Below are 22,597 nucleotides of genomic sequence, written 5' to 3'. Positions count from 1 at the left end.
CTTTAATTTTTCTGTAGTTCGACTTTGAAATTACACAGTGATCTGTGGTTTGTTATTCAAGGAGGTTTTCTTAACTATATGTTCAGAGGTCTGAAAGACTAGTGTTAGTAAATTTTGAGCAATCTTGACATGTAACATGCTGACAATTATAAACTGAAAACGGGTACTCGTGCTTGGGGGTGAGGGGAGGAGGAGAACTTTGCAAAGCCACAGTAAAGTTAGCAGCCAGCACTTACTTTATTATGGGTGTAACACACAAATGTACAGTCTGTGGAAGATTTAGCTTTAACTTCAGGGAGCTAGGGATTACTCTTTTAAGTTTCAAAACAATGTTCTTATTTGTAAAAAAGATTTACTTATTTTGTATTGGTTGATCTTTTCCCAGATAATCTAGGATAGGAATTGAATGATTTCCAAGTTAATTGTATTTATTTTAAAGTAACTTTAATATGTTAGGTTTAAAATAAATAAATAAAGGAAAATAGGATATTTAAAGTGTGATTGCAATTTGCACAGATCCATATGTTTGTTTGTTTTTATTAACTCACCACTTGTTGCAGCTATGTGCTGAAGTTGAGGGAGCCTGGATGAAGAAGGGGTCAGTCAGGGCAGTATTGCAGTTTGTAAAGATCTAAAAAAAGGTGGGTTTGGGGATTGGGGCCAGCCTTGAGAAGATTAAAAAAGAATCCAGCATTGTCTTATGGAACTGGAGGAAGAACACACAGAATGGAAGGTGTTGCGAAAGAGGACAGAAAGAAGTGACACTGATTAGTTTTTTTTAGTAATGAATTAGCAATTCATTTCCATTGGCTAGTTGTGACATTGGGTTGGGTTGGGAAATGAAGAGATTTGTGTTGAATAAGGAAACTGAGGACCAAAAGAGGAACAGGAACAGAGATCAAAGCAAATAAATCAGGAACTAAATTTGACTTTGGGAGATACTGCAGAGTTTCAGCCCATCTAAACCACATCCATATGGCAGTACTTTTGTTGGAGCAGTGCTCTTTGAAAGCCTCTTGCTTCATATGTCAACCTGATTGCACTCCCAAGAGTGGGAGTGTTTAATTGCACAAGTTTCAGTCATTTACAGTGAGGGGAAACCAAAATGTGTGTGGGGTTTTGTTCCAAGAACAACATATTACTTGCACAAAGAAACATTTACTAATACTTGGTGATAATACATTTCTTTTCTTTTTCAGAGTAGTAAAGCAATGGTTTTGGTATTTCATGTGTCAGTCTGACTGTCTGCCATTCATTTCCCCAAATTAAACAGAGCCACTTGGAGACAGGGTTGCTTCAACACTAGAGTCTATAGCGCTCCTGAGACAATTCTGCTATAACGAAGAGGGAAATTAAAGTGAATTTAATACAGCACATTTAAAATAGTACTATATTGTCACCAATCACTTCCCCGTGGCAAAGACCAGTCTATATTATATACTCACAAATAAGTTCATTCAGCAAAGGTCCTTGCAATTAATTGTAGACTTCCTTTCTGTAGGCTCAATATGTGTTTTATTGTTTACCTGCTCAGCATAGCTGGAGGATTAGTAAATAATATCCCCTCATTTAGTCAGCCTCTGCCCACTGCAGTGGCAGTGGGATGTCAAATTACTGGTTTCATCTTTGTAATGTGTACAGTTCTGGTAATCACACCTGAAAAAGGTTATTATAGACTTGGAAAAGGTGCCAAAAAGGGCAACTAAGGCCTTAGCTAGACTTACCTGTTAGCCCGCAATGGAAGAGGGAAGATCTTGCGATGTGTTTATTGCGAGATCCCTCCTCTGTTTACACGTGATGACCTCATAAGGAGAGGCATCGCACCTGCCATTTTTTTTATTAAAGGGGTAGTAGCGCACAAATGCTCGTGCGCAAAAGGTAAGGGTTTTTTTAAAAAAAAAATATTTCCCCCTCCCCCCACCCTCCACCCCGTGCACGCCTCCCGGCTCCTCGCAAGGAATCGCAAGGAGCTGGGTCAACCCACGGCGCCCAGCCACACGTTCCACGGTCTCAGGCTCAGCCCGAGACCGTGGAAAAAACGGGCCTAAAGGAGAGGGCGAGATCCTGGGGCAAGGGAGGGATCATCCCTCCTGTATCCCGGGATCCCCTGTCCATCATGTGGATGCTGTGGCCTAAGAGAGGCTGGAACAACTCCCTTATGAGGGAAGGTTACAGCATCTGGAACTGTTCAGCTTAGAAAAAAAGGCAAGTAAGGGGAGACATGATAGCGATGTACAAAATTATACATGATGCTATGAAGTAAGTGGATAGGGAGACAATATGAAAACCTAGGATCATCCCATAAAGCTGATTGGTGGGAGATTCAGGGCAGATAAAAGGATGCACCTCTTTACACAACGCATAGTTAAACTATGGAATTCACCTTCACAAGATGCAGTAATGGCCATAAATTTGCATGGCAGCAGTTTCTGCAGCTGAAACTCTCCCCACGGCCTGAGTTCGATCCCAGCGGAAGCTGATTTCAGGCAGCCGGCTCGGGTAGACTCAGCCTTCCATCCTCCTGAGGTCGGTAAAATGAGTACCCAGTTAGCTGGAGGAAAGGTAATAATGGCCGGGGAAGGCAACGGCAAACCACCCCGCTATAAGGCCTGCCAAGAAAATGTCAGCGAAAGCTGGCGTCCCTCCAAGAGTCAGCAATGACTCAGTGCTTGCACGAGAGGTTCCTTTCCTTTCCTTAAATAGGGAGTAGACAAATTTTACTTAATATTTATTACATTTCTGTACCATCCAATAGCTGAAGCTCTCTGGTTGGTTCACAACAATTCCTGGAGGATAAGAGTATCAATAGCTTCTAGTTTTGATGGCAATACGTACACCAATTGCTGGGGAACATGAGTGGGAGAGTGCTATTGCACCCATGTCCCATAGGCAGCTGCTTGGCCACTGTGTGAACAAAATGCTGGACTAAATGAGCCTTTGGTCTGATCCATCAGGGCTGTTCTGATGTTCCCTTCTTTCTTTCTTTTTTCCTATTATAACAAAACCATAATTTCCATTCCAGCTTGCCCTTCTAATGACTTCGTAACATTAAGAATTGGTGTCTGAATTTGCTTTTCCAACCCTTCCCTTTCAACCCTTTGTTCTTTTCATATGATGACTTTTATATTGTTATGGCAGGGGTTGTGTTGTTTTTTTAATTGATATTTAAGGTGCTCTGGTCCCCGTTTTTGGCTTAAGAGCAGGATAATGATACTTTAAATAATACATAGACAAAATACTGCTATTTCAATATAACGGAAAGAAGAGAGGAAATAAAATGGAACAAACAATGACTACGGGCAGAAATGGGAGAAAAACAAGAGAAAATATGGGAACACAAAATACGCGTGTATTACCTGTGAAAAGTGAGTGACAAATAGATGACAATTTCATAGCTAATAGCTAGTACAGAAGACGCCAGGATTTTATATATCTATATCTATCTGCCTTATTAGTGTTACAAGAAAGAACCCTGGGTTTGTGCAAACTCTTCCAGTGCAGCTGAGAGGGAGATATGGAAGCTTCCACTTCTGTTTTAGATTTACTGTGTCTATCCTGCCGGCAGAATCCTACACGGTGGTTAATTTTAACAAAATGCATTTTTACCAGGTTTTAACAACTGCTTGACCAGGTTCAGATGACATGACAACCTTTGCTTAATTTAAAATGGAAGCAAAGGCCTTTGCTAGACCTAACTGAAAATCCGGGGGAGAGGAGGGGAGACCTCTCGTTGTGAATAACGTGAGAGCTTGCCCTCATTTACAAGTAAGGTGTGACAGCCTCAAGAAGAGAGGCGTTGTGCCCGCCATTTTTTGACTTTTTAAAGGGCTGGCTGTGCATGAGCGCTAGAGTGATTAAAGGTAGGGTGTTTTTTTTTAAAAAAAATTGATTTCCTCGCTCCCCCCACACTAGCCCCAATAGGCGCAGCTCTCCTGAGGAGCGCTGAGCCCCGTGCGCGGCTCCCGGCACAGAGCTGGGAAAAGCCGCAGAAACGGGCCAGACACTCACGGCCCGAGACTGCGGGGAAAACTGGGCCCAAAGTGTAGGGCTGCATCCCGGGGCCAGGGAGGGATGATCCCTCCCTGATCCCGAGATCCCCTGTGCATCATCTGGACGCATGGGGCGATCCTGGGTATCAGCCTGGGATAACCGCTAGTCTAGCTAAGGCCTAAATGTTCGGTTTCATTTTCCTTCATAAAAGCATGTGCAGCCCAATTTGGATCAAAATCATAACATTCTAGAAATGGGGATGAACCTCCCTCCTTTCCCCCCTCCCCCCCGAAATTCCACACATGCACACACAACTGGGGGTGACGGGAGGGTTAAAAGAAAAAAAAGTGTCCATTGAAGGCTCTTCTTTTTTTAACCCACAGCCCTCTGTGTGTGAGAGAGAGAGAGAGAGAAAGAGAGAGAGAGAGAGAGTGACTTGGTTCAGACAACACGCTAAACCATGCTGCTTAACCACAAAATGGTTAAGGGAATTCCCTTAACCATTTTGTGGTTAAGCAGCATGGTTTAGCGTGTTGTCTGAACCAGGCCAGAGAGAGGGCTGTGTGTGAAATCTCAGGAAAAATGGGGGGGGGCAGTTTACCCACCCCTCTCAGAGTGGCATGGTCCTAATTTGATTTGACGCCATGCACACTTATGTGAAGTATGATTAACTGAACGTTTAGTTTGGGCGTGGATGAGGGAAGGGAGGCCACCATAGAGGCTCACAGCAGCTTATTTTCATTATGCTAAATTATGTTTAAGTGTTGCATTCAAACTAGATCATTACATTACAATCAAAGATGCAGGGTTGTCGTAGGCACAGAACAATTTGTTCATTTGTTCATAGCTACTGAAGCAAACAAAACTCTGGGTAAAGCTGGTCTAAATCAAATTTATCATTACGTATTGTGTCTTAAGTTAATTTGAACTCCTTTGCCCAAGGTAGATGTTATTTTGCATTGAAAACAAAAATAATTTCTTTAAAGATTAATTCTACAACACTATAAATTTATCACACAATGGAAACCCAGTTCCTTTTTGACACTAGACCTGTTCAGGCAAGCAGTGTGTTAGTCAGACTTCTGCCAACAAATGAGAGTGCTTGCTTTTTGCATTTACAATCCATTATGTTTCAAACACATTTCAATGGCTATTTAAATCAGTTATTCCCTCTTTTCTATTAAGCTGTTTTTGCCCTTTAACATGGTTTGAATTCATCACAAGCTAAGGCCCGGTAATTTCAGTGAACCTCCTTCCATGTAAGTAGACTTAGAGGGTAGCCTAGGCTTGGAAGGAAAGGAAAGGAACCTCTCGTGCAAGCACTGAGTCATTACTGACCCTTGGAGGGACACCAGCTTTCGCTGACGTTTTCTTGGCAGGCCTTATAGCGGGGTGGTTTGCCGTTGCCTTCCCCGGCCATTATTACCTTTCCCCCAACTAACTGGGTACTCATTTTACCGACCTCGGGAGGATGGAAGGCTGAGTCGACCCGAGCTGGCTGCCTGAAACCAGCTTCTGCTGGGATCGAACTCAGGCCGTGGGGAGAGTTTCAGCTGCAGAAACTGTTGCTTTACCGCTCTGCGCCACATGAGGCTCCACATGGTTATTTGAGTTATATGTGTGATGTGAAGCAGTGTAATAAACAACAAAGAATGAGCTTTCATATTATCCCAGTAACAAAACCATTTCAATGGTGGCTTACAAATTTAGTTGTGAGTCACCGAGTTCTGATAATTCATCCAGTAACAAAAGGTTGAGGGGAATGGATGAATGTGTGTCTATCAGCAAGTTCATACTATTTGATTAAATCAAAACAAAATTACCCAGTTAATTTCAAAGGCACCTAACATATTGACTGGGTTTGGATGATCGTGGCTTCTCACCTTGTGCCTGCATGTGACCACTATTTGCATAATTCTCCATGATGCAGAGCAGGTTGGCATGTCATCCAAACCTGGTACAAGGCACAGTGGAGGTGGCTTTGTACCCATCCTACAACCCACGAGTTCTGGTAGGGGTTGTAAGGTGGGTACGAAGCCACCCCTGCTGCGCTGCGGCTCTGTTGTACATGATGCAGACTTCTTTTTCTGCTGCACTTGCACATTCCTTCTTATGGATTTTCATGGTCACTCAGTAGGATGTAGGTGCTAAAATCTGAAATTGGATTCTCAGGAGTCCAAGTAGCAGTAGTCCGCCAGAGATGTCTGTGCTTTTATGCAGCTGTTGAGGATGCTAATTCAAACATGCAAGTGAAGTACGATGGGTGAGTTCCATAGGTAGTGGGCCTTCTAAGTGGTGGCATCCTTTCCTCGGAGAGGCTGACCTGGCACTTTCTTGGTGGTCATTTTGGTGCCTGATGGAGACGTCCTAATTCTTTCAGGCATTTTAAAGTTATGATCTAAGGGTTGAATTCAATCCATTGTTTTATATGTTATATTATTTGAGTGGTGCTGTAAAATATTGGTTTTTTTATATGTAAATCTTTTTATGAGCTACTTGAAGAACTTGGTTATTGTCTATTAAGGGCTGTATAAATGCTGCCAATAAAATAAGTAGTGATATTTAAAACATGCATTGGAGGTAAACATACTTTTCCCTGTATTGTTTAGGAGAAGAAGCCAATGGGCCTTCATTTGAAAATATATCGAACACAGATTCAGAACTTCGTTGCAATTCTGAGGTAAGGTCTCACTATGGGAATAATTTGCTTTATAAAAATCTGGTTTTAATATTGAAGGAAATGTGGTAAGTAAACACCACTTTAGACAACCATATATTTTTCAGGGAAGGAAAACTTAACATTTGGAAATTAATTAAATTGCTTATCCTCACTTCACCAAACTTTAGTATACGTTTTCTAGACTAGTTTTCATATGAGAAAATAGTACATGAATAGAGGTGTCTTAATACTATGGCTAAGGTTACTTTTCTTTTTCTGTGACATGGCATAGCCACCTTGAATGCCATTTTTCTTGGTAGAAAGGTGGAATTCAAATAACAACAACAACAACTTCAAAGATTTTGTTGACTTACAAGCAACATACAGTCTAGTCATGCTTTAAAACATTGTTTGGTATGTCCATATTACAATTTTTGTCAGAATGGGGATTAACCCTCAAATGGCATTCTAATGAAAGCAATGAATGGTAGGTGTATGTATATGTACATATTGTATTTAAGGATTCTTTACCTCTTTTCAAAGTTTACCCCAGAATTTGGAATTCTGTATTACCTTTTCCTGGCACAACATCTAAGGATTAGTTTTCCACTATTTCTTCCATTTGGATTTCTTGACTTTGTAAAGCTTGCTGCATGTGTAGAGCATTACCTTCCTGATATACATCAAGATTAATTCTTTTTTATTTAAGCTATGCATACGAAAACATATTTATTTATTTATTTATTTATTTATTTATTGGGTGGGGGGTAAGAAAGCGTAGCAGTTACATTAAACCTCCTTTACTATTCTTAATACTTACAGAACAATCCCAGGTTGGGTCAGATGAGAGTGATGAGGTGGATCTACCAAAGCCCTGTTGGCTCACGACAGCCAGAGTAGGAGGGGTGTGTATGCGGTGGGGGGGGGAGGGTTCTCCTGGTGGAGTGGGGTTTTAAAATGTCCCTTCCATTGATCACAGTGGGAGGGAACTTTCCTACATCAGTTCCAGAATGGCATAGGTGAGGGGTTTGAAGCAGCTTTGGATCCAGCAGATCTAAAGATGGCTCTAACCTGCCTACAGAATGCCCCAATTTGGAGCTTTCCGCCTGCTACCACCAGCTTCAGGACTGCTAGCAGTAACTTTATGGGAACAGTTAGGGCTACTGTCTTGATGAAGCCCCACCATTGCTGATGCTCCTTTCTGCAGGTGTAGTTCAACCTCCTAAGCCCCTCCAGCTGTCAACAATGGGACAGAGGTAGGATTGCTCCCCAAATTTACCTTTATTTCATTGAATTTTTAATTTCATTGAAGTGATCCTTTAAAACTAAATTTTGTGAACTTATATTAAACAGAGCCTCCAAGGAATGTTGAAATGATCATGCACATAATTGCATTATTAAATAAAAGGGGGAAATTACTTGGAAACTTTTATCTTCTGCACTTAGTATCTTTCTATCATGTGCCTGAGGCTGTTCATTTTAAAACGTTTAATGGCATACCCAGATGTGGATTTTTTTATCCAGTAGGGGGTGAAATTGTGAGAAGGTCTGACTTTTTCCGGCATTAAACAGACTTTTGTCCAGGCAATCAGTTTTCTCCATATATGTATTTCTCAGTATAGACTTTTAAGAACAGAAAAGGAACTTAAAATTAACCGTTGTACTGTCCATTAACTCAATACAATAGCCATTTTTATGTGCACAATTGCTTGTGCTCATGGCTTACATTAAAGAGAAAATAAATTAATGATTAGGAGCAACTCTGGATAAGTAAATTCTGAAATCACTTATAGAAGTCCCCCCCCGCCCCCCCAAAAAATCAGACGGTAGGAGAAGTGGGATACAGGGCATTACCTGTTTACAGAAGACAAACAAAATGGAACCTGGGAAATTTTTGCACCCCTAATTCTTATGCACATTGGGATGTACAGCAGATTCATATTTATGCAAGGGACTCCTATTCCAACAAACAATATGCATACAGAACTCTGGTTATATGTGTGTATCATCTCCTAAGATGATCAACGTGATCAAAGTTAAATGAATTGATGTCAGTTGGATCTTTGTCACCTATGAAGTCCAATGTAATGAGAGAATGAAAGCATTGTTAATTCCCAATTCTTATCAAAGTTCTCACTACTGATTTCTTTGCATAGGATTTATTTGAAGTGCTGGAAATTAAGTATATCCTCCTTTTCAATTCAGGTTGCTAAAACAAATTATGTTGAATGCACAATTTCCCGAACATAGTTTCTCCTTTAGGGGAGGACCTAAAGCTCTGAGATGGAGCACATGCTTTGCATGCAGATGATCCCTGGTTTCATCCATGGCACCAGCTCAGGTAGCAGGTGATGTGAAAGATCTCTGCCTGAGTCCCTGGAGAACTCCTGCCAGTCAGGATAGACAGTACTACACTAGGTAGACAAATAATCAGAACTAGTACAAGGCAGCTTCCTCTGTACTAATGTCATGTATTTGTTGTTGTTTTTAAAACATACCATAGTTCCTTGTTAGGTACATAAATGCAGTTGCAATGTTTGGCTTTGACTAATTTCTAGAAGTCACTTATCTGAAACAATATTCACTAAATGTTTTTCATTGGCATATCACTTCCTTATGTATTTTGATACTGTATTAATGTACTTACTCCTGAAGCTGATGAGAAATTAATATTTCTTTCATTACTTCAGTGAGATTCTTCATGAATCTCACCAGGATGATCAGGGGTCTGGAAACAAAGCCCTATGAAGAGAGACTGAAAGAACTGGGCATGTTTAGCCAGGAGAAGAGAAGATTGAGGGGAGACATGATAGCACTCTTCAAATACTTGAAAGGTTGTCACACAGAGGAGGGCCAGGATCTCTTCTCAATCATTCCAGAGTGCAGGACACGGAATAATGGGCTCAAGTTACAGGAAGCCAGATTCCAGCTGGACATCAGGAAAAACTTCCTGACTGTTAGAGCAGTACGACAATGGAACCAGTTACCTAGGGAGGTTGTGGGCTCTCCCACACTGGAGGCATTGACGAGGCAGCTGGACAAACATCTGTCAGGGATGCTTTAGGGGTGGATTCCTGCACTGAGCAGGGGGTTGGACTCGATGGCCTTGTAGGCCCCTTCCAACTCTGCTATTCTATGATTCTATGATTCTATGAACATGAATGTGGAAACACAGGCCTAGGGTCAAGTCTGGGGTCCTGGCCTGGCATTCTGAAATTCCCCAGATATCCATGTCTTCTCCTGGCCCAATCCCTTTCTTCCAGCAGACAATAATTTTGCGGCTTCCTGGCTTTTGCAGTTTTTTCTTCTCCTCCTCATTCTAAAGAGTTGGCATGCCTCCATTAGGGCTTAGGGCCAAACTATATGTTCTACTGATCACATCAGTGTAGTTCAGCCTGCTATTTTTCTTTCATATAAGTGCGTCCTGATCAAACTTCCTGACTGTTAGAGCAGTACGACAATGGAACCAGTTACCTAGGGAGGTTGTGGGCTCTCCCACACTGGAGGCATTGACGAGGCAGCTGGACAAACATCTGTCAGGGATGCTTTAGGGGTGGATTCCTGCACTGAGCAGGGGGTTGGACTCGATGGCCTTGTAGGCCCCTTCCAACTATACTATTCTATGATTCTATACTATTCTATGATTCTATAATCTATGATGTGAATCCTTATAAATAGGTATAAGGAGATTAAAAATACTGCAATATTTGAGGGTACATCATACAATGTAATACGCCAGGGGAAGAGAGGTGCCAGCACTTGGTCAGTGCAGTATCCTACACCATCCTTTCCCAGTCTGGTGTCCTCCATCGGATTACAATTTCCATAATGGATGATCATTGGGAATTGTAATCAGAACCATAGGGAAGGTACTATGTCATGGAAGGCAGTCCCAGCCCAGAAGAAGACAGTATGGAGCGAAAACAACAGTCACACTCCCAGTGTCCGTAGCAACAGCCACAGTGCCCACCTATCATGGCCAGTAAGTGATGCTGCTGTAGAGATGATGTGGTGAAGTAGTGGAAAGGTTGCAGTGAATTAGACTAAATAAGACCTGAAACACATGACCAGGAAAATCATATGGTGCAGTCCTTGCTGGAATATGCTTTCAGACAACACATATGGGATGAAACAAATAGGGGCTTTACTATGTTTGTGATTTAAATTAGGAAATGTAAGTTCTTTATAGAGATAGTTTTCTATATAGGCCTTTGAGAACTGTGGTGAAATCATTTGATTCAGTTAAAGTAATTTGAGTAACTTGAACAATTTCGTTAGTTTCTAATTCATACTGTAAAATCTGTATTGTTTTGGAATAATAATGTGAAAGTATAAATATGTTTCTTCACTTCAAGTTTCAAAATAACAGTGTGGAATTTGGTACTTGTATGTAGGCTATGTATATTTATGATAAAAATGGTAAGTTAATAATTTAAAAAGAATTCTGCAACTTCAGTTATGTTGCAAAGTTTCTTAATTCCGGTTGACAACTGGTTGTATTGTATATAAGATGAATTATGGAAAAGCCATTACCAAAATGCACATTTCCAGTAGCATTTATTATGTGATGTAAGTAGTATGCTTTGCCCAAAATCAATAGTGCCAGATTGCCATACTTGTCTCAGCAAATTCTTCTCTAATGTATTGAATATATTGTACTTCAAGTACAAAGGTTATTATTTATTTCCATGTTTGCACCAGATGCTGAGTTGCAAAGCAGTAACTTAAACCCTGCTTAATTTTTAGATCAAGATCACTATCAGTCTTTCTTTGTCTAGTATTATAACCTTTGGTCATGCACTAAAATACACTTTAATGAAATTTACACATCTTGTTTCATATGCTGTATTCATACTGGAAAATAACATATCAAACATTTGTCTTCATCTTTCTTCATGTTGCACCAGTATACACCTCTGAGGATGCCAGTTTAAAACTGTGTTTTGTGATGTTTCACTACCACATCCATTGATACAACCCACCTTAAGTGTCTGTTTGTTGGTACATTAACTGGTAGATCATTTTTCATACTAAATCCATGCTAAATTCATACCTTCTTCTTGAGGCACACACCAGATTTCTGATTTACATGGTAGACATTTCAGAAAACTTTTAGTGACTGACATGAAGTGTAGTCTTATAAAAAATGTGGCCTAGAAATACCATAAAACTGTTTATTTCTTTTCATGAAATACCATAAAACTGTTTTTATCATACCCAAAATTTATGTCACTTACCCTTTGCTATGTTCCTACATCAGGAAAAACAAAATGTTGCTAGATACCAACTTTTAAAAATCGTATCCAAAATATTTGCAGTTCTGCAGATAACCATGTAAAACATAAATTATTGTGACCTATGTTCCCAATCGTGGCCAAGGAAATAAAGATGGTTTAGCAAATCTATTGTTTCCTTGGGAATTAAACTGTAAATTAGTCATTACAGTGTTTTTTAAAAACAGAAAACACAAAGCTTATTGGTTGCTGCTGATTTTTTTTAAGCATCCTGCTGCTTTTGCATTAACACTAACAGCATTATATCTTCCCCATGACGCCACTGGCAGGGCCTAAGTACCACTGAGTCTACATTACTCATCTCTGACCTTCAAGGGGTAAGCAGCAAAAGTGGCTGTGGTTATGCATCCCTGCATGAATGGTATTGTCTCTTACTTATATAATAAAAGGCAGCAAAAAAAGAAGATTTTTTTCCAGTTCTCCTAAGATATTTCGAGTTTACTATATTGACATTTTAAACTAAGGGATATCCAATATGGAATATGGCGTTATATGGTTCTGGAATAATAATTTTATGTAAGGGAGGATCCTTTAAATAAGGGCTTTTGTCCATCCCAAAAATAAAAATAAAGTATTTTAGCAAAACATTAATTTTCCAGTGTGTTGAGTTAGATAACTTCCCACAGTTTCTTTAAAATTGACAGTTGCATACAAGACAGTATACAGAATAAAAAGTAAAAAAAAAACGTATAAAATTCCATCTACTGTTGAAAACTGGAAAGCTTTTTCTTTTTCAATCTTTGGGTTTGCTGTGGAATGAGTTTATATTATGTGTTTGGGTCTGTGTTGCTGTTTTTAACAGGCGTTTTTGGCTTATTTCCTACTACTATGCTCATCTTTAGATCAGTGGGTGTGTGCATGCCACTTCTAGATAAACTATTAATAGACTATTCCATTCCATATTGCACTGGAGGAGCAAGCCTAAATAATGGGCAGAGAGTCAGTAATGTGAGCATTTTAAAACAAATCTACACGCAAGTGTAATATATCTTACTTTATTCTCATTTAGCACTGTAACAGCGTGCAAGTATTAAAATCATGATAAAGTTCCCTCTGCTGATATCTTTCTCTTCCCCTGTTATTGTGTGTAGTTCTAGCTCAGTGGATTCTAGAAATACACCTAGTTAAATTTATATCCCATTTGTCCTCCAAGACAAGGGAGGACAAATGGGACAAATGTCGGGCAGCCTCCCTTCCAGGTACGCTTGGATTTCCTTGGCTTCAGAGTTGGAATTATATGAGGTGACCACTGACTTCATACTTGCTTTGGGTATTGGTGTTACTAATATGCTTTTCTGTTGTTGTGGATCTTTTCATTTCTTTGTGTATCTCACAAATGATAGAACAGATTTTATTTGTTAACAGGAAAGTCTTGGAAAATCCTAGAAGACTATAAAATGAATATGATATTTAAATATAGTTTTGTGCTATCTGCATGAATCCATATGTGAAACAGGGATATGCATGTTCTATCAAAGTTTGTGTGGAGGATTTTATGAAGTGAAATAGCTAAGAATTATACACTTTCTTTGTTTTAAACATTATGATTTAAGGCTTTATATTGATGCATTATATACTGAAAAAACTCACCTGAAGTAGTTTGGGAGGTAACTGGCACAAATGTTCTTCCCTGACCATTTAATGTGGAGACATATTTCTTTCAATGGCATATGCACAATTTTAGCAGGATTTTGATGTGAAAACAACTAGCAAAGGAACTTTTGCTGTATTAGTAGATGAGGAAAGACAAATATACTGCAAGGACTGTGGGGCATTTACACTGGGGGGCATTTTATCTCCCTAAGGGTCCCTCTAACAGTGGCGTAATGGAGAGGGAACATAGGAAAGTGCATCCTTGGAGCTCTTTTTCAAAGCAGGATAAATCTGTATTAAATTTGATGTCATCTGCCAGAATGCCAGAGTAATTGATGGATTCTCCTTGCTTTGATATGTGGATGAGGCTTTCAAGCTTTAATGTTTGATAGATTAGCATAGACCGGGATGGACAACTTGTGGCCTTCCAGATGTTGTTGGACTGCAACTTCCATCATGTCTCACCAATGGCTATGATGGCTATGGCTGATGGGAATTTTTGTCTAGCAATTAGAAAACAATTAAACAGAGTCAGGGTAGTCCTTTCCTCAATGTTCTAGGGCAGTGGTTCTCAACCTTTTTTGCTGCATTCACCCTTTCACCATTATTCAGAATATAATTCCCCCCTTCCCAAGATAGTCTAACTTAAAAGGTGCATTCCAAATAATGTGCATATAATATTGAAAATCGTTTTTTTTTTCTTCTATATTAGTCCCATTTAAAGGGGCAACGCAAAGCATGGCCCCTTTTACATTCTCAGCTCCCATGCTTTGCGTTTGCCCCTTTAAATGGGAAGCTTGAAACTTCTAGGATTGCGAGGGAGGGAGAGAAAAGAGAGCAAAGGCCTGGTATTTGCGGACGGCATGACACTTTTCTGGGACATTTTTAATAAAATGTGTAGGAAGACATAATCTACAGAACATCATACTTTGCTGAATAGTGGTCCCAATTCCCCCCCTGGAACCCTAAAATTCTCCCCTAGGGTGGAATTCCCCCCTTTTTAAGAACCCATGTTCTAGGGAAAGGAAATCAGAGCAAAGAATTCTGGACTATTTTGAAATAGAAATTGCAGGCCCAAAGGACCAATTGAAATCAAGATACATAGAGGGACACAAATGGTTAATTCAGATTAGGCCCCTGCACCTACACTAGAGTAAAAATGAAAAAGAGAGAGAGAGATGCCGCTGCTAGGTATGTCTTTAATGCTTATTTAAAGACATACCTATTTTTTTGGTTCCTGGACACCATAGGTAGACAACCAGCTGCCTACCTATGGTTTGGCCTACAGTTCCCATAATCTCTGACCTATTGGACATACTGGTTGGAGATTGTGGCATTTCTAGTTCAAAGCATTTGGAGGGAATCAGTTGCCTACCTCTGCTATACAGATTTACTGAGAATTTACTTGCATAGAATTTACTGGCATAGGATTGCTGTTAATGTGCTTAAATGAAGTATACCATTGTTATATCTTTTCATTTAGTAATTTCCTTGAATATTTCTGTTTTGGATGGTTTTTAAGATATTTATTGATTTGCAAATTCATTGCATTTACACCCCATCTGTTTTCCTCCAAGTAGGGTGACCATATGGAAAGGAGGACAGGGCTCCTGTATCTTTAACAGTTGCATGGAAAAGGGAATTTCAGCAGGTGTCATTTGTATGCATGCAGAACCTGATGAAATTCCCTCGTCATCACAGCAGTTAAAGCTGCAGGAGCTCTACTAGAGTGACCAGATTTAAAAGAGGGCAGGGCACCTGCAGCTGTAAGTGTTGTGATGAAGAGGAAAATTCACCAGGTTCCCCATATATACAAAAGACACCTGCTGAAATTTCCTTTTCAATACAACTGTTAAAGATACAGGAGCCCTGTCCTCCTTTTCATCTGGTCACCCTACCTCCAAGGAACCCAGGGCAGTGTACATAATCCCCATCCTCTATATTTTATTGTCACAACAACAATCCTGTGAGGTGGGTTGGGCTGAGAGGCTATGACTGGCACAAAGTCACCCAGTGAGCTTTCATGGCCAAGTGGGACTAGAACCGGGATGCCCCAACTCCCATTCCAACACACTAGCTTTCTAAGAGATTAATTTATTTTTAGCCTTGTCTCAATTTAGATATTAATATTTTGTATCATTCAGTAAAATAAGGCCTTAGCTAGACCTAAGGTTTATCCTGGGATTGTCCCAGGGTCATGCCTGTTCATGTAAATGGCACACAGGATATCCCGGAGCAGGCAGGGATGATCCCGGGATAAACCTTAGGTCTAGCTAAGGCCTCAGTCTGGCATAGAAAAATACAGCTCTTTGCTACCTCTAATTGTGTTGTGAATCTGAAGACTTGGAAAAGTATAGGTGTGACTTTCCTTCTTTCTGTTATCACAGTCCATCAGATACATTTCATTGGTACTCGCACATCCATATCCTACTCACACATTCACATCCCAGAATAATGTCAGCACAGACAGAAATAATATTTGAGGCTTATAATATAACTGTTCTTAGCTCTGTAAAACAGAGAACACACCGATACTCCACATTTTACTCTATATCACATAACTAAAAACATGGGAATGGGCTGTGGAGAAGAAAAGTTGTTCCATCCTTGGAATGAAATTGTACCTCAGTGCTGATAGCAGGAGTTCCACAATGCCAATTGCACAACCTGTGAAAGTTTCCCTCAGGTACCATATGGAGAGGTTAGCCATATATTTGACTGTAGGCAAGTTTAGATGTCCACATTTTGCATGTATCACAACCTAATTTCCATCAGAGACACATTTATGCAAAGATATAACATGTGCCTAGGATGTGTTCAGGTACACCTGCAGCTTTCTGACAGACATTTTTGTGATTTCAGCAGCACAGCCATTATGATCACAGGAATTGATCCCAAATTGCTAAAAATTACCAGGTTCGCACAATTGGCAGGCAGTGAACAAGCCATAGTGGCTTGTTAACTGCACTGCACATGCCGGTCACATACTGGGGAGATTTGCATAATTACCCTCAGCAGCACAGCTTGTCGTGTCATGAGAATCCACCAAGGCCCAACAAGCTACCCTGGCTGGGTTCACATAATATAGCAAGCTGTGCTGCCAAGGGGAATTATGTGAATCCCTGCAGCATGTGATTGGTGAATGCAGCATAGTAAACAAGCCACTGTGCAAACTGAGCCACTGTATGCCTGTTAACATGCTAAGCCACTGTGGTTAAGCATTTTGAGATAAACATTATGGCTTAGCATGTTGTGTGAACCTTGACTTAGCTTGTCGTGTGAACCATTCCTAACCATGGTGGCTACATAACCATTGTTTAAACATGCTCAGTAGCCTTTTGCTCCAAAAGTGTTAGCGGCCTAACCATGGCTTGGGCGTTAGCTAGACCTAAGGTTTATCCCAGGATCATCCTGGGGTCATCCATGTTCATGTAAATGACACACAGGATATCCTGGGAGCAGGTGGGGATGACCCCAGGATAAACCTTAGGTCTAGCTAAGGCCTTAGTGTATTGTCTGAACAGGCACATTATTTTCCCTATATAAATGTGTCATGGAAAGGTATTTGACAGTATATCTCAAAGAGAACATTTTGAATGTCTGAATCAGACCTCAGCAGACCTGACATCCTACATAAGAATATCCTGTCCCTGAAATAAGTGCTCTTTATTCTGGCAGTTTTTTAAAATTGCCAGCCACATAGCCATCTGATCCAGAGAAATATTTTCTATCCCCTGACTTTGTGCAATTGCAGACTTCATTTTTTTGTGCTCACATGCTAACTCCCTGTTGGTTGTTCCAGAAGACGGGAAGGAGGTTCAATCTGTTCCTGAAGCAACGTCTCAGGGTAAACCATGGAGAAATGATACTGCTAACAGCTTGGATGGCTGCAGTGATAACAAGCTTCACTATGTGACGTCTCTGGTTAATTGGGAACAAGAGTTGCAACCCAATAAATACTCCCATAGATTCTTTTTTATTTAGTTTAAAGGGAAAAAAAACTAAACTAAAGAAAACTGTAGTTTTCTTTAGGTATTTTACATGATACAATCAAGAATAGAATTAAACTAGACAGAGTTCGGAGCAGGAAAAAAGATGAGCTGTAATTTAGCCTGTTTCTTAAACAAAAACATAAACCACACACCCCTAAAATAATTTAATATTGAACTTGATGACCATAATCAGGCTCTGCCCACGTATCTGCAAATCTGATCAAGTTATAATATACCAAGGATGGATTTCATATAGGGTGCTAACTGAAAACTTTTATTTAGAGAATTCTTCTACCCATTAAAAAAAAAAGGGGGAGTAACTTAGATACCAACCTTCAACATCTTGGATTCAAATCCCAAGTAGGCTAGACTCAGCCCTGTACAGATGTTCTCTTTTGTATGTACAGAGTGGGAGTGATTTCCATTAGCATGCCCAAGACTCTTGAATGCACCCAACCACATGCATTAGTTGAACATTTGCATAGCAATCTATACACATAGTAAATGCAACACCTCATTTTCCATTGATCAACAAACTCATAGAGCTTGGTTACACAGAAGATTTGGGCATGTCATCATGGCAAACACATAGTTACACATGCCATACCAAAACAGGTCTAATGGGGAATACTCTGTGTGTGTGTGTGTGTGTGTGTGTGTGTGTGTGTGTGTGTGTACACACACACAGAGCCCTTAAGTATAATAGGCATTGCAATTTAATTGTCTGTACCAGGTAGATTATCTTGTAAATTAGTTAATTTTAAACATTTATGAGTCATATTTCCATTCAGAAATGAAGTGTTTAAGATTAAAACAGATCCAAAAACCAGTGCAACAATATAAGAAAAAATAAAACATGGCATGATTCAGCAATGGCAAAAACAATGATAAAATAGGCATAATTGATCAGCAACCACAGGTGCAATTTGCACAACCCTCTACAAAAAGAAGAATGGCAGCAGAAACTATACATTGAGACATCAATTTGATCTCTCTTTGTCACTGCAGGCATTATTATTATTATTATTATTATTATTATTATTATTATATTTATTTGTATCCCACCTTTTGCCCAATGCTGGGCCTCAAGGCAGCATTGCAACAGAGTGTTGCAAGTGGAGAAGGAAGCATAGAATAAAGACCCAGACACCAGAACTTGGATTAAACTAGGGCCTCTATTTGAATAATATGGATAATTCACCCCTCCCTGGATCTGCATGTGCAAGTGCGGGAATCAATGGCTCCTATCTCAGGCCACTTGCCTGGTTTTATGGGCGAGCACTCTCCAAAGCCTGGAGTTGGTTAAAACACCCGGCTCCTTACTTATATGCCACCCTTCAAGTGTGGGGAGACCACCCCACATCACCCCATCCCTGTGCCTCACAGCGAAGGGTAGGTGAGGAATGAGGGTCTCCAAAGGCAAACCATATCCTGACACGGGATCCTCACAGTTCCCTAGGAGTAGGTCCTCTGGATATGCCAATCACCAAAAGGTGCCATAGTGCTCATCAACTTGATCTCTTGCAATAGTGAAAACGGAAGTACCTTGCAAAACTGTGAGGATGAAAAAAAAAATTCCAGTAAATTTTGGCACTAAATTTTCTATTTGTGGTCACTATTTCTGCTACTACTGATAGTGGCAAGTCTAAGGGCATTCAGAACTGCAAACTCAGGAGTATATTTATTAAGTTATCTGATGCATTTATACCCTGTCTTTCCATTAAAAATGCCTAAAGTGGCGAACAACACTAAAATCCACAATGAATGAGTAATAGTATATAAACAATCCACATATATAATGAACAGCAACACAATAAAATTATACAAAAATCAGATAAAAAATGACAATCGGTTAAAAAACGTAAATTACAAATACAGATTAAACAGAAAACGGTAGAGAAGAATAAGGTTAGTAGATCAAACACCTGCTTAAATGAAACATATTTTGCTTCTTGGCAGAGTCGTCCCCCCCTTTCCCAGCCCAGTTTGACTCAAGTTCAAACTCCCACAAGTTTAGCCAAACTCATAAGGAGCTGGAGTTTACTTCCAGATCTTTATTTCCCAAATTTACTCTTGCAATTGGATGGCGTTTTGGAAGGCTTTGTAGCAGCAGAGGCCTCTGGCTTAAGACCTCTGTTATCCCCACAAAGTCTGGGAATATAGGCCACAGCTTTGTGAACCGCCCAGAGAGCTCCGGCTATTGAGCGGTATAAAAATGTAATAAATAAATAAATAAATAAATAAATAAATAAAATAAGCTAGACCGGGCAAAATCCAAGGGTAATCCCTGGGATCATCCCTGTGTGTCCACATGACGCACAGAGGATCCCGGGATCACAGAGGGATCATCCTTCCCTTGCCCCGGGATCTCGCCCTCCCCTTTGGCCCTGGTTTGTCCACGGTCCTGGGCTGAGCCTGAGACCATGGAACGTGTGGCCGGCTGCCGCGGGTTGACCTGGCTCCACGCGATTCCTTGCAAGGATCCAGGAGCTGCACTGTGACCATCAGGGCTAGGGTGGGGGGGGAGCGGGGGAAATAATTTAAAAAAAACACTTAACTTTAGTGCACAAGTGTTCGTTCACTGCTGCCCCTTTAATAAATTTTAAAAATGGCGAGTGCGACGCCTCTCCTTCTGAGGTCGTCGCGCCTCGCATATAAACAAAGGAGGGATCTTGCATTAAACACAATGCGAGATCTTTCCTCCTCCATGTGGGCTATCACGTAGTTTTAGCTAAGGCCTATTTGGCTTCTTTCTTCTTCTTTTTTGCCACCAGCTTCCCCTAACCATCCACTTGCACAGTAAGTTTGGGATTTGTCTGAGGAAGTCCAAAAGACAAAGCTAATTAGCAAGGAAGCTCAAGGGAATTTGCTCAACTCCACTACCACATGATTGTTAATAATCTCCTTTTAAATATGTGAAATAGAACCAAAAAAAAAAAAAAAGTAGCTGAAAAGACCTCATTCCCAAATCTGTGCATCACCATGTGCATCACCATGTAGCATGCTGCAGCTGTTCCCACATGTGTTCTCACATTCTGCAGTCAGCTAGATTTCATTGCTAGGCATCTGTTGCTTTCCTAAACCTTAATATGAAAGGAAAATAGATTTTCTTTACTTCCAGCACTGCTGTTGTGGTTCCTGCTTTCACATGTTGCAGCTGTGTCATGCTTTCAGCAGAATATTATTTCACAGTACATAATTACACTGGGACTAAAATACTTGCTTTCACAATGTTTGCAGTGGCTTCTAAAAGCAGGGATTCAGGCAAACACTAAAAAGCATTTACAGGCAGTGGTCTTTTGTCATCGTCATACTAATATGCCCTGTGACTTTTCTGATGTATGGTGGGTGTGCAAGATATACATACAACAGGCTTCAGGTGCTGCCGTTTCATAAATCTCATGCAACAAAGTGAGCCTTAGCTAGACCTACCTGAAAATCCGGGATGGAGGAGTGAAGATCTCGCATCGCGATTAACGCGAGATCCCTCCTCCGTTTACACGTAAGGCGCGATGACCTCAGGAAGAGAGGCATCGTGCCCGCCATTTTAAAAAAATTTCTGAAAGGACCGGCAGCGCATGAACGCTCGTGCGCTGAAGGTAAGGTTTTTTTAAAAAATTAATTTGGTTTCCCCGCTCCCCCACCCTAACCCCGATGGCGCAACTCCTGGCTCCACGCAAGTAATCACGCGGAGTGGGGTCAAGCTGCGTAAACGGGCCAAACATTCTGTGGGCTCAGCCCGAGACCACCGAAAAAGCAGGCCCAAAGGGGAGGCCTATATCCTGGGGCAAGGGAGGGATGATTCCTCCCTGATCCCGGGATCCTCTGTGCGTCATGTGGACGCACAGTGACGATCCCGGGGTTCACCCCGTGATAAAGCCTGGTCTAGCTAAGGCCTGAGTGACTTGAGAGTGGTGCATATGTGTGTGTGCTGAGCTTGCTCATGCATGAATGGCTGGAAGGTTAGCGATAGGTGAGTACAAACAAGAGGAAATGTAAAGGGGAAGGGAATGTATACAGAAATGTATACATTTTTATTACCACCACCCATATCCATGAATTTCTTGCTAATCATTTAATAAATCTCATACAACAAAAGAAAGTGGTGTTCCAACTCTCTTATGATTATAAGTCTTTTCTGGAACTAGGAGACTGAATGCTTAAGACAAACTGAAAGACATGTGGCTTCCTGCCATGTTCATAAGCAGCCACAGATGTTAATTAATGTGTGTTATATTCTTTGTAGATTGACAAGCGACATCAAAGCAAAGACTCTGTTTTCTTCAGAGATGGTGTCCGGCGAATAGACTTCGTACTTGCTTATGTGGATGATCCAAAACTGGAAGGGGAAAAAAAAGTGGTAAGTTTTTTTATATACCAGCTTCTAAAGGAAACACTTAGGAAACATTTAGGCCTTAGCTAGACCAGGGTATACCCCGGGGCGAACCCCGGGATCGTCCCTGTGTGTCCACATGATGTACAGGGGATCCCAGGATCAGGGAGGGATCATCCTTCCCTTGCCCCGGGATAGAGCCCTCCCCTTTGGGCCCGCTTTTTCTGTGGTCTCGGGCTGAGCCCGAGACCGCGGAACATGTGGCCTGTTTCTGCAGCTTGACCCCGCTCCGTGTGATTACTCGCGTGGAGCCGGGAGCCACGCACAGGGCGCAGTGTGCCTCTGGAACGCTGCACCCATTGGGGGTAGGGTGGGGGGAGCGGAGAAATTAAATTAATTAAAAAAAAACCACTTACCTTTGTGCACAACCGTTAGTGCGCTGCCATAGCTTTAAGAATTTTTTTTTAAATGGTGGGCACGATGCCTCTCTGCCTGAGGTCGTCGCACCTTACATGCAAACGGGGAAGAGATTTCGCATTAATCACAACACGAGATCTCCCCTCCTCTCTCCCAAAACAAAAGGTAGGTCTAGCTAAGGCCTCCTACTGTGGCTTCAGTGTATCCTGGCAGGCACTGCAGTGCGACTGCAGCCAGGCAGCATCCCAGCTGGCAAAAGGGCTGCGTGACATTAGAAAATGTCTGCAGCGGCAAGAGCGTCTCCAGAAGTGATGGCTGC

General features: G+C 41.0%; 1 protein-coding gene across 5 annotated transcripts in view; it reads left to right on the top strand.

Annotated features, from left to right (window-relative positions):
- The window catches only part of ANO5 (anoctamin 5), an 88,588-nt gene that overhangs the window by 16,729 nt on the left and 49,262 nt on the right, over positions 1 to 22,597 (top strand). For 2 of the 5 annotated variants that reach the window (XM_063117351.1, XM_063117350.1), the window contains exons 2-5: positions 6,600 to 6,670; positions 12,213 to 12,260; positions 17,339 to 17,383; positions 21,775 to 21,888. In XM_063117351.1, coding sequence (XP_062973421.1) covers positions 6,600 to 6,670; positions 12,213 to 12,260; positions 17,339 to 17,383; positions 21,775 to 21,888 — 278 coding nt within the window. The remainder of the gene's footprint in view (positions 1 to 6,599; positions 6,671 to 12,212; positions 12,261 to 17,338; positions 17,384 to 21,774; positions 21,889 to 22,597) is intronic. The other 3 variants (XM_063117353.1, XM_063117352.1, XM_063117354.1) reach the window with 3 other exon arrangements.

The sequence above is a fragment of the Elgaria multicarinata genome, chromosome 2, assembly GCF_023053635.1.
Source record: "Elgaria multicarinata webbii isolate HBS135686 ecotype San Diego chromosome 2, rElgMul1.1.pri, whole genome shotgun sequence".
NCBI lineage: Eukaryota > Metazoa > Chordata > Lepidosauria > Squamata > Anguidae > Elgaria > Elgaria multicarinata.
The sequence above is the reverse complement of the archived record's forward strand: the minus strand, read 5'-3'. Positions and strand labels throughout refer to the sequence as shown.